At 44.0% G+C, this 12,688-nt stretch overlaps 1 protein-coding gene across 1 annotated transcript; it reads right to left on the bottom strand.

Annotated features, from left to right (window-relative positions):
- Window positions 1-5,324: 5,324 nt before the first annotated feature.
- Window positions 5,325-12,433, bottom strand: APOH (apolipoprotein H). The gene is made up of 8 exons (XM_041409215.1): window positions 12,347-12,433; window positions 10,855-11,031; window positions 10,189-10,285; window positions 8,793-8,869; window positions 8,056-8,244; window positions 7,262-7,441; window positions 6,592-6,789; window positions 5,325-5,747 (listed from the first exon to the last, which is right to left on the bottom strand). The coding sequence occupies exons 1-8, from the start codon at window positions 12,408-12,410 to the stop codon at window positions 5,677-5,679; spliced, it is 1,053 nt and encodes a 350-aa protein (XP_041265149.1). The 5' UTR covers window positions 12,411-12,433; the 3' UTR covers window positions 5,325-5,676.
- Between the last annotated feature and the right edge of the window lie 255 nt (window positions 12,434-12,688).

Raw genomic sequence — 12,688 nt, 5'->3', positions numbered from 1 at the left:
ACAGCCCAGCAGTGCTGTCACCCAATGCTCTCCCCCAGATTCCCTTTGTAGATAGTTATGGATCCGCTCGGACACGCGCGGAAAGCGCCTCAGGAGTCCCCAGGAGAGCCTCGGGGAGCTGCGGGGCTGTCCTAGGGTGATGTTATCATGGTTGTATCCCTAGTCTGTTCTTTTTATGCTGGATATTATGTTCTGGGCCTTCAAGACTGGCTCTGGAAAGCGAAGTTTTGTTTTCTTTTGTTATCAGCCTGCTCCCCCACAACTGGCGGGACGCAGAGACTGGGCAGTACATAGTGCGGCTTTTCCTTTTTGCTTGGCTTTCGCTTTGCTCTGGCTCTTGCTTCTGCTTTGCTGTTGCTTTTTTGCTTTTGCTTGTTACTTAGTTTAGCTAGGCAGTCCGAATTTTTCCTGGACTGTCATTCTTTCTTTTTCTTGGAACCACTCGAGCCTGCTCCGGACTGGGACCTGGGAAACACCAAGAGCTTGCACCTTGTGGCTTCCGCAGCCATCCCTGGTGCTGGAGGGACTGATAACAGAGCGAGCACTGCCAGGAGAGACTTTCTGAATTTGTCATCCTTTTCAGAGTGGTGAGAGTGTTGTCATCCGGTATAGTTGATTTTGCGTGCTGGGGGTGTTTTGCCTGTTAAATAAACAGGTTCTTTCCACTTCCCTCTGAGGAATCCTTCCCGAACCGGTGGGGGGAAGGGGCCTTGTTGGTTTGCTTTCTGGAGGGGCTAAACAGGTTCTTTCCACTTCCCTCTGAGGAATCCTTCCCGAACCGGTGGGGGGAAGGGGCCTTGTTGGTTTGCTTTCTGGAAGGGCCCCTTTGGAGATTTTTCTCCCAAATTTGCCCTAAAGCAGGACAGGGGCAGAAACGAGAGATTGCAGAATCACAGAATCACACAAGGTTGGAAGGGACCTTCAAGATCATCGAGTCCAACCCGTTCCCTGACACCTCAACTGAACCCTGGCCCCCAGTGCCACATCCAGGCTTTTCTTAAACACACCCAGGGATGGTGACTCCACCACCTCCCCGGGCAGCCATTCCAGAACTTTTATCACTCCTTCCGTGAAAAAAATACCGAGTGCAAAGTCCTGCACGTGATTTTGGCTGATCCCAGCACAAACCCGGGCTGGGCAGGGAATGGATGGAGAGCCCTCCTGGGGAAGGACTCGGGTACTGATGGGTGAGGAGCTCAGGGTGCCCCGGCCGTGTGCCCTGGGCTCTGATCCCCGGGGTGCGCAGCAGGGGAGGGGTTCTGCCTCTGCCCCACCTGCAGAGCTGCCCCAGCCCTGGGCCAGCACAGGAGGAGCTGGAGCTGCTGGAGAGAGCCCAGAGGAGGCACCGGGATGATCCCAGGGCTGGAGCCCCTCTGGCCCAGGCTGGGGGTGCTCACCTGGAGAAGAGAAGGATCCAGGGAAACCTCAGAGCCCCTTCCAGGGCCTGAAGGAGCTCCAGGAGAGCTGGAGAGGGACTGGGGATAAGGGATGGAGGGACAGGACACAGGGAATGGCTTCCATTGCCAGAGGGCAGGGATGGATGGGACATTGGGAATTAGGACTTGTTCCTGAGAGGGTGGGCAGGCCCTGGCACAGGTGCCCAGAGCAGCTGTGGCTGCCCCTGGATCCCTGGCAGTGCCCAAGGCCAGGCTGGACAGGGCTGGGAGCAGCCTGGGACAGTGGGAGGTGTCCCTGCCATGGCAGGGGTGGCACTGGATGGGCTTTAAGGTCTCTTCCAACTCAATTCTACAGTTCTGTGCTATGAATTTAATGGGATTGGTCTAGATCCTTAGTATGCAGGGGATGGACTTGGTGAGTACAGGAGAGCTTGGACTGGAAAAGTGAGGGTACAGCAGCAGTGGGGGACAAGCCCAGGTTCTTTGTGATGTGGTATTTTATTCCTGCTAGCTGGATATTGGCTGTATCTATTTTCGTATCTTCATTATGATCAACATTTGGGGGAAAATTGTTTCTATTCAGAGCTTAGTGAGAAATATTTGCCACCCTGAAGTTAAAGGTCAATAAATCAGAAGTAGCTTTTGAGCCTGAGCAGTGGGGGGTGGGTGCCAGAAATATGAGTGGATAAAATGAGAATGAAATTTCAGGAGAAGGTTCAATAAAATTGCAGAGCCAATTTTATTCACAGTTTCTGAGTAAAATCTGTTCAAGTATATTCCTGTAGGTAATAGAGTGATTTTGAGCTCACTTTAATACATTAAATATGTTCCATACTGCTGATGGTTTCTGGGTTGTCCTATCCCAAGGACAGAGAGCATAAGGGGGTGTTGTGGAATAGAATCATTTCAAAGCACATGTGTGATGCTTCTGCATAAAAACTATGGGTTGTGCTTGTTTTGTAGCCATTTCAAGAAAACCATCAATTAATCCAAAAGAATTAGAGAAATCTTTCAGCTGTTCAGTCTCTTCCTGAGCGAATGAAGTGACTGTGTGTATGTATGATCCCAAATAAACCCTCTGACCTCTTTGATTCATACATTTCTCTTTGCCCAAAATCTGTCATGGGCTTTGCTCTGTGTGTAGCATCTAAAGCGCTTTTATCTCCAACAAACAAACTCTTCAACACTTCTGAGTTTGATTCAGATGCACATACAGATCAAACAAGAAACCCTTACATGTACAGTAGGAAATTGGCTGTTTTCTTTGATTTCTGAGCTAATCTTCAGCAGGAATGATTCCTTGTTAGGGCTCATTGGGTGATAGATCTGACAGCTACACTGGGGCCTGCTCTGGTGCCTTAAACCCACATTTGCACAGAAGCAGTGCAGAAATCAGTGATGGAGTATTTCAACTGCAGTAGAATCTCAAGAGTACATTACAAGGATGATTTATTGTCTTGAAATTCCAAATTTAAAATAGTTGTCATTTGATATATATTGGAATATGGGACACTTTTCATCTGTGTTAAATCCATGGTAGATTTTTGCAGCAGAGTAAGGCTGCTGTGTTTCTGCATGTGCCTTCAGATTTGAGTATATCTCTGTCATACTCATCACAAAGTACTTTGAAAAACTGAATTTGCTGGAACATGATCAAAAGAGCACGAGGCCAAGCAAAATCTATGACTGGAACCACTACTCCAGGGGAAATTTCCTGATGGAATAGATCCAGTTTCTGGGTTTGCTTCCCAAGGCAGACCCACATTCAGGGTGGCCAGAGAGGTTGGAGCCTACCTGAAGTGATTTGACAATTGCATAACTTCTGTCCAAAAAACAGAAAGAAAAACAAAAGATTGAGGAAGTGAGACTAGGTCTTGTCTCCATCCAAAGGTGCAGCCTGGACATGAGAAGCACTGATGGCCCTCCTGAGGAAATCCCTGTAGACACACTGATCCAGAACACAAAGATATCCCAACCAGAATACAGAACAAATTCCCAATTTGAATTGTAAAAATATGGTCATTTAAGCAAAACATATTCAATACTTTTTTCTCCCCACATTTTACCGTGTTCTCTTATCTCTTTAACTGTCTTGGCAGGTTGCCACAAGTAACATGAACACAGCTTAAGGCATTTTTCAAACATCTCAAAAGTACAGAAAAAAAAAAAAAGAAGGCAGGTCTCACTGCCTCATACCAGCTTCTGGAACACTTCGAGTTGCAAGACATTATTTTTCAGCCCTTCTGAGCAAATCTTTCATGTCTGGAAAGTTGTGATTCACAAACACCTCACTACTTCAAAGAGTTAACAGGTCACAGATTTTTTTTCTCCCTCTTCTTGCTTCAGGAGAGTAGATAATAAATTCAGCATGTGAACATTGGCTCCTAAGGGTGATCCTTTCAAGTATTCCAGTGCTTCACATCCAGTGAGGAAGCAGGACTGATTTGTTCAGTCATTATTCTGCTGCATGGGTAAGTAGAACCGGGAACATTTCCTTAGAAAAACCTCAGTTTTCCCGGGGCAGCTGTTTTTTGTGCAAAACACAAATCATTTCAGGGGCAAGCTGCATTTGGGTGGCAGTGAATGCTAAGTTTGCTTACGCCAACTTCATAGGTTTTGCTGTGACACACGAGTTAATATTAAACAGTGTTTGGTATCTCAGCAACTGTCCTGAACATCCTGATCCCAGAGATGGATCCACACCACATTTAGACTGGATTTCCAAATTAATTGGCTCCTGCCAGCTGAGCTATGCATGTGTTAGAAGGACTTATGGGTATCTTGGCCTGCAAACTTCATTTGAGGATCCCACCTTAATGTGTTCAACCAAAATATGGCACACACTGCACCAACAAAATACCCACTTCAGTTGCCAGCATGAATTTGTCTGTGTCTGCATAGAAAATTAAATTGTTGCTGAGTACAAAGTACTAAATACTTAATAATAGCTGCCTCAATCTCTCCTTAAAAATAGGAAGCATAAGGACGAATTATATCAGTCATACTATTAAAATATTCATATGCAGTCTTACAAAAAAAAAAAAAGAAAAAAGATAATTAGAATATGTTTAGAGTTCTTTGATGGCAGCTCTCTACCATGTTACAAGTAGCTTGATCTTAATGTTAAATGGTCCTTTTAAAAGTTCTGCAGTGGATTATTACTTACTGTGGAGCTCATGCTTTTTATCAAAGAAAAGGCTTTTAAATTGCGGAGGGAACCCTGTATGACTCATGACAATTTATTGTAAGTGTACCACAAATATTTCTCTATCACTTTCTAGTATGTTGAAATTATAATTACTTTTTCTGAATGAAAATACAGACATAAGCACAAAACTTGCCAGACTGGATCATACCAGTAAGCTGCCTGTATCATAAATCAAATTAAAAGTACAGTTTACTTCAGAGCTACTTAATGATCAGAGATCAGAACTGTTGCTCAATGGTGTACAGTTCTCTTAAAAAAAAAAAAAAACAGCAAAAAAAAATCAAAACTGAAGCAATTATATTGTGTAATATTGAAACAGAGGTAAAAATTAACAGTGGTTTAAAACAGTTTCAGGTGAAGTTAAAATCTCTAAAATGTAAGTAGTCTTACTAACTGAAGCAATTTTTTTTTTTTTTTTTGTGTGTTAGAAATATTTAAAAATCCCTTTATCTGATGCTGCTGATGTTTAAATCATGGTTGGATTCTTGGCTTCTAAACTCATTTGGAAATCTCAGTCTCTCTACTTACGTAAATTCTGGAACATCCCAGGCTCATGACCCTCTGCCTATCTGTAATTAAAGGTTCCCTCCCTGTCAGAGGGGAGTGATAATGGAATCAGAACCCAGTAATTACTAATGATTAAGGCCTCCTGCTATAAATTAGTCTAGAGCTAAAGGATCTGATTGATGATTAGGTAATATTAAATAAGAATACACTAGTGGCTGAAAATCACTTTATTGTAAAGCAACTGCTCTTGAGGAGGACATTTACAGCTGCATAAATGTTGGAAATGTGGAGAGAGAAGCGCTGGTGCAGGGAATTGGAAGAAGGCAGAGAATGGAAGTTAATGGCTGAAATGATGTGTTGTAGCTCGTGGAAGAGACTGGAGGGGAAGGTGGGAGGGAAGAAAGCATTCACAGATTCCAGAGTTCACCTGGAAATTTACACTTACGGGACCTGAGTTACGTTTGCAAGACCCAAGTTACACCCACAGGACCTACGTTTTCCTCTTGTGTATGGAATGTTCTGTCTCAGTAAGGCAGAAATTTAGTACTGGGTTATTTCTCTGCTTCAGGCTTCATCTTCACATGCTTTCATCTCTGAGGGGTCTTTCTTCACCAGAGTTGAGAAAAAGCCACGTTCTGTTGGAGACAAGCGAAGAACTTGGGTTAAATTCTTGAAACATGTGATAGCTGAAAACAACAGCGAGGTGAGCAGTCAATCTTTGCATCATAATGAAACTGTTGGAAGAAATACACTTTTATTTTCTATTTAATAAAGCTGAGCTACAGCATCAGCTAGTGCATCAGAAGCCAAATGTGAGGAGAGACCATTTCATCATGGATAGGCTGTGCTTTTCTTTTGCTTAGAAATGAAACTAAAACTTAGAAGGAAAATCCTATGCAAGGAATATTGACAAAACAAGTGTGAAACATTTCCTCTTGCTAGCAGAGTTGGTAATGCCTATTTATTTATTCTAAAAGCCTGAGTGCCTGTGAAGCTGTTCCTCCAGCATGAATTCCTCCCCACAGCTCTCAGCTGCTTTTCAACACTCTTGGTCCAAGGTGTTTTCCTGATCAGCATAAGGTGTGAATAATTCACCAGAATGGGAGGGATATGTCAGGTTCTCAAACCTGCAGCAGTGTTCAGGCTTTTTGTCACTAAAGAAGGTGCTGATCCAAGGATTTGGGAAATCCCAGAATACTTTACATATGGCCTTTTCTTTGGGCTAGTAACATCTTTAAGTAGCCTCTTCTAGAACAGGACGGGAATTAAAGCAGGGCTCTGACACAGCCAAAGGAAAATTCTTGCTGGGCATTCTGTCCTCAGGCCATTTTCTTCCAGAATACACAATAACTCAAATACCCAGTAATTCAAATAGCCACTCAAGTAGGGCTTGAAGATGAATTATGACATTGTCCCCCACACTCAAGCAGTTGTAATTCCCCCCACCAGCAGCTGGTTTGTGAGCAGCCTGGCTCGTACCTTTAAAACAGGCAGGGAGGGTGAAGTTGCCATCCACACATGCCACATCTACAGTGTAGGCACAGGATTTTTCCTTGTTCTTGCAGAAGAAGGATACAGTTTCCCCATGCAGAATGCCATCCTTCAGGTCGTTCTGAACTCTCTTCTTCTCACCGTTGTACAATACTACAGCTTTCTTAACTGGTATTTTACATGGTGCTGGAAAAAATCATGGTTATAAGGAGCAGGTTTGAAAAGGGGTTCAATCAGATCCCAGCAGAATTCTGTGTATGTGACATTTGGGAATGAAAAATGTGTCTTACATATGGACAGAACTTCTGCTGGTATTAAAATGCTGAAGAAATTCAGACCCTGAAGCACAGGGTCAAAAGTTTCCAGTGAAAATCCAGCCTCAGTGTAATTTCTAATGACATGAAATAGGAAGAGGAGAGGAAATACTCAGGCAGAATAAAGTTACATGGCTGATTATTGAAGTCAATCCAGATACATCAATGTCATACAACATTCAGGGTTGGGAGAGGCCTTAGATTATCAGGGCCTTGCAATTCCTTTTTTGGCTTCCTTTTGAGCACAGCTCTTGCACACAGGAGGGACAGCTCAGCAGTCAGAGCAGTGCTCAGGTGAAAGAGCTCAGTTGGATCCCTGCTTTCTGGGGATGGGGTGTGCTCACCTCTGCAGGCTGGCTTTGTGGACCAGTTTCCAGTGCTCTCACAGCGGGAATGTTTGGATCCCTCCATGACGAAGCCGGGCTGGCAGCCAAAGCTGACGCTCTCGTTGTAGTGGTAGGTTCTGCGCACAGCAAACTCTATGAACCCGTTCTCTATTCCTATTGGGGTGGGGCAGGTGACAGCTGGGGGACAAAACCAAACCCAAAGCTTTAGCAGTGTCACAGGTCAAAAAGACAGCTATAGTCCTGAAAAACGTACAAAAACTTTCACGGGGGGTTCATTGTGGCCTCTTTCACAGGAAACACAGCCAGGGGAAAGACAGCTTAAAAACCACAACAAATAAATAAACATTACTTGTTTTAAGTACACATCCATTGCAATCTGTGGTTAGAACATGACTTAAATGTGGTGTAATTTAACTAAAAGCAGGGAAGTTTTTAGGACTGAGGGCAAGGTTGGCTGTTTCTTAGATGAATCTGAGCACTTCAAATGTTGGCTGCACACTGGAGGCCAGGCTCAGGTTCCCCAATGTGCACCATGTTTAGCAGGGTTTATTTATATAACCTTTACACCTGCAGCAAATGTTTTGTCAATCCCATGTTATGTGCCATGGGTTAGCAATCTCCTTGATCCATGAGCCTGAATGATTGCAGAATTCAGCTGCAGAGGAGTTGTGCTGTATGTTTGCAATTACAGTTGTAAAAAAAAAAAAAAATCAAAATATTGTTGTTCATTTAGTTTTGTATATGCAATTCTCAGGAATATTTTTTGGCGTGGATAAAAGTGAGTTACTCACCCTTGCACACTGGAATGCTGCTCCAGGTGCCATTGGCCGTGCAGGTGGCTGTCTCATTCCCAATCAGGGCGAGAGGAGGGACACATTCAAACTGGATTGTGTCCAGGAAATGAGAGACATTTCCAGGATTTAGGCGACGGAAAGAGAGGACCCCAAATTCCGGGAGCGAGGGAGGAGCACAAGTCACCGCTACAAAAGCACAGCATTGAGAAAATGAAATCTTAAAGATCAAATAATTGTGGAATCAGAGGAGCAACGTTCTTATGACTAAATGAACCCACGTGGAATCATAGCTGGCAAAATATAATTTCAATTAAAAGTGTCAGAGGGGCCTCAGAGTATGGAATTCATGAGTTTTGCTGGATTTTTCAGATAATATTACTGCTTTTCAGTCAAGTGTTTTTGCAGGATAGGTTATAGCAAAACCCTGCATAAGTACAAAGGCATGACAATATCCTCTTTTTATACACAGGGAGGAGGAATTTGAGTGGATAAGCATCTTACCTCCAGCTGTAAATAGCATCCCTGATCCCGACCTTTTGTTCAGACCTTTCAACTGTATTTCTCTAAAACCCATACATAGAAAACCAAATATGCAGCATTCTGCTTGATTTTTCCTAACCAGCTTTTGCACAGCACTAGAGGAGACTTCTGAGTAAGAGTATCTATAACTGGGAGCAACAGAAAGGAATATTTCTGGAATAAGAATAAGGATATTTATTTATTGAAACACATACGTTGACACTGGGGAAAAGTTCCAGTCCACTTTCCATCTGCCATGCACTGGCTCGTTCTTGACCCGACGAGGTTGTAGCTGGAAACAAACAGACCTGGTTATCAAAGCAGGGAGATCCATCAAAGATCTGTCATTTCTCATAAACAGAATTAAGAATCTAGCTCTGAAATCCTTCTCTAATTTAACAGTTCCTGACCTCAAAGGAAGTTTATAATCAGATCTGAAAAACTGTTAATATCCAAATATTGCAAAGACCCAGGCAGAAGGTTTGATACCACAAGATGTTTTGTTGTTTCAACTTTATATTCTGTTTTACATGTTAATTTCTACAACTGATTAATACTATGGATGTATGTAAATAGCAAATATTGATCTGTGATTGCTAATGCAAATGTTATGGTTTCTTGGGAGGAGTTCCCAGTTAATTATGGCAGTTAGGACCAAATATTGGAAAGAACTCAGTGCTCTTAAGAACTAAAGTCACTGAGGTGCATTGCTGTATTTTAATCCCAGACATTTCAATTTCCATATGCACATAACACACTTCTCTCCCATCCTCTGTATTCACACTATTAACATCTACTCTGAGTTTTAAATAAATATTCATCATGTGTCAGGCATTTCAGTATCACACAGCTGAAAACCAGTAAATTAGAATTAACAAAATCAAATCAAGTCCCATTGCCACTTGGTGTCATAGTTGAATTTATTTATTCCTTATCTTGCTCCTCTTTTACAGAAGGAGGTTGTTGAGGCTGTTGACACTTTTCAGTGAGCTCTAGGCTGTGTCTCACCTGTGACCTTCCAGGTGAGCCCTGTTTTGTCAGTAATTACCCAAGTACAATTAAATACATGCTACTATCAAATGCTTTCCTACATTTACCATAACTAGTTTTTTAAATGCATCCTTTTTTCCTAAAGCTAATGAGTAGCCCTGAGAAAAAGTGCATTTACTGCAGGTAAGTTAGGATTAACCTCGTGTTTTCATTTACTGAGCTTGGAAAGGCATAGAAACACAATTTCCAGTCCTCAGAGCCCAACAGCATAACTTTGATGGAGATTATCTACTCTGTGCTGTAGGATTTCATCTCATGATGTAATAAGAGGATTTGAAAAGCAGGGGAAAGCAGTCCAAAATAAATTTTTGCATAAAATCTCTGCTATTTTGATGGCTTCCGTATTTGTAAGACTTTTCTTTGGAGTAGCAAAGCCCCATAATATTATAGCCAAGACTGAACAGAGGTGGATCACCAGAAAGGCTTTTTTAGTGATTTCTGAAATATAGATGAGTTTTTGTATGCACCTTTCAATGTTCTCTGTCTTGTAGTATGGCAGTGGGTGATACTGCAATGTGATTTAGGTTGTTTATTTAGGAGCATGGGGAAGGGAACACTTACCCTGGATTACATGAAAAAGTGACAGTACTCTGGTACTGAAACTCTTCAAAATCCATTTTCCCATTCTGCAGGGGTGGAGGAGGAGGACATCTCTTTGCTGTTTATTAAATATTAAAAAAAGATCGTATTGTTTCATGAGGCATGACATATTAATTTCATTGTAGTTGGAACAAGTAGATCATAAAGGTTCATCCTGGTGGCTTTCACATTTCTCCACTCCCATGTACTACATTCCACAAATCTGGCTGTTCTACATTTCCATCAAAATACAAGTTTTTGGGATTAAACCTTTTTAACACTCGATTGCCTGGGAATGTAAGTTGTCTGCAATGAAATGATGGAAATGCTCAGAGGGATGCAATAAATGCAGGGGTTATGAAGCAGCACTTGTTAGAGAATGAGCACTGCTGGCCTGGGGTGGGTGAAGGTTCCCCATGTCCTGCTCCAAACTCCATCCCCATCCAGGAGCAGGGGCTGAAGGGCAGGTCTGGGGCACAGATGGGAAGATCCTTTCCATCACCACCCCTCTTCCACACACTGTTATCCTCCAACAAATGAGGGAAGAGCCACTGGGTAGAGACCTGCTGAAATCCATCCGGTTCCTGCCGCGGGTTGTGAAACACCCGTTCAGACCCACGCACACAGGAGCAGGGCAGGGGTACTCACGGAGGCAGAGCAGGGTGTTGAAGGCCCACTTGCCCGTCGGGAGGCAGGTGTACTTCCTCTGCCCACTGTTGGGCATGAACCCGGGCCGGCAGGTGTACTCCACTTCCTCACCCACTTCATACACCTTTTTGTCTACATTGAGTGTGGCAAACAACACTTCTGGTGGCCTGGGACAGACTGGAGGAAAGGAATTTACAAGAGTTGTTTGATTTCTCAGCTTGAAGCAGAGGATTCTCTATTGGTATGAGTTATAGTATCTCCCTGCCCTGAGCTTTTGTCTTCCTGAGGCAGCTGATGGCTATCATAAGTATTAGCCAGAAAAAAATGTGGTGGTTCTTCTTCTCCTCAGCAGCTCTACCAATGGTCCCAGTTAGATTTGGTGTCACTTTTTAAACTAAAATTTACTTTTCCTCCAAAATAGATTTATGAAGGTGGTGCAGCTTGACAAATTGAGTCAAGCTGCACCAAGGGAAATATAGGTTGGATATTAGGAAAAAGTGTTTCACAGAAAGGGGGATACAGTTCTGGAATGGCTGCCCGGGGAGGTGGTGCAGTCCCCATCCCTGGTGTGTTTAACAAAGCCTGGATGTGGCACTGGGGACCAGGGGTCAGCTGAGGGGTTGGGGCTGGGTTGGACTCCATGGTCTTGAAGGTCTCTTCCAAACTGGTGATTCTGTGAATTCTGTGAATTCAATTACAATAAATTGCCTTGGATGAAACAGGGTGAGAAGGACTTGGAAGCAAACAAATGCCTTACATTTTTAATCCAAATCCGTTTGGTGGGGGTCAGCCTGAAATCAGGTATTTTTTCTTGTAATTAAACTCCTTTTTTTCCCCAACTTTTCTGTTCACTGGGGTAGACCCTCTGTTTCATGAGCCAGCTCTGCTTCCCAAACAGCTTTAACACGGTGACAGCAGGAACAGCTCATCAGCCAGAGGGTGAGAACAGGAGGGAACAGCGAGGGAGGAACGGAGGGTGCAGCCTGAGCTCCTGCTGAGGACATGGAGAGAGGCTCCTGCTGCCATCGAGGGGAGGGCACAGAGGGACAGGGAGCTCAGGATGGAGAAATAAATGGCAAACACAGGGAGAGGAGACATGAGACAGTGCCCCGAGCTCTTGGCGTGGGGGAAAGGAGGAGAAAAGCGAGGCAGGAGCTGTGCAGGCATGGAGGGGCGAGCAGGGATGGAGCAGGTTAATTCCTGGCACACACAGTTCCCCCCTGGCACCTAGGCAGCTGGCTCCCACAACATCTGTCAGCATTTCTTCTGCTTTCCTTCGTTTTATGCTTTTGTACACAGCCACTCACCTCACCACAGGAAGAGACAGAGGGAAGAATGGAAAGCGAAAAGAGAAGAAAGACTCTCAGAGAAAAGCCCTGTTCAAAACTCTTGATCAGAATTATCTAGAGGCTTTAAAATCCCGTTGTTTTCTCCAGTTTCCCCCATTCCCACCTGAGGATGGGGCTGTCCCTAGGAGGTGGAAGGCACTCACCTTTGGACGCCAGAGCGCAGTGGCTCAGAGCCACGAGGCAGCCGAGCAGTGCCAGGGGGTGCATCCTGCCAGTCCCCGACGTCCCGAGTGCCCCCGGGCCGGGGCTCTGCCCTTAAAAACCCACAAAAGGATGGTTACATATTAACTCTTTGTGTTTATTCCCATCCCAGTAAACAGAAGATAAAAGCTTCCTTGTGTGGCTGCTAATAAAGGCTGAAACAAGCATCACATGTTGCGTTGGGGGCATAATGCAGGGATTCAGATGGCAATTTCTGCTCCACACAGGCTCCTCTCTGGCTGCTTCTGCAGAGCATCTCCTGATGGGACCCATGGTGGTGGGGA

This window comes from Onychostruthus taczanowskii, unplaced genomic scaffold (genome assembly GCF_017590055.1).
Source record: "Onychostruthus taczanowskii isolate IOZ18803 unplaced genomic scaffold, ASM1759005v1 scaffold30, whole genome shotgun sequence".
Classification (NCBI taxonomy): domain Eukaryota; kingdom Metazoa; phylum Chordata; class Aves; order Passeriformes; family Passeridae; genus Onychostruthus; species Onychostruthus taczanowskii.
Note: the sequence above shows the minus strand (reverse complement) of the source record. Positions and strands in the feature narration are given on the sequence as shown.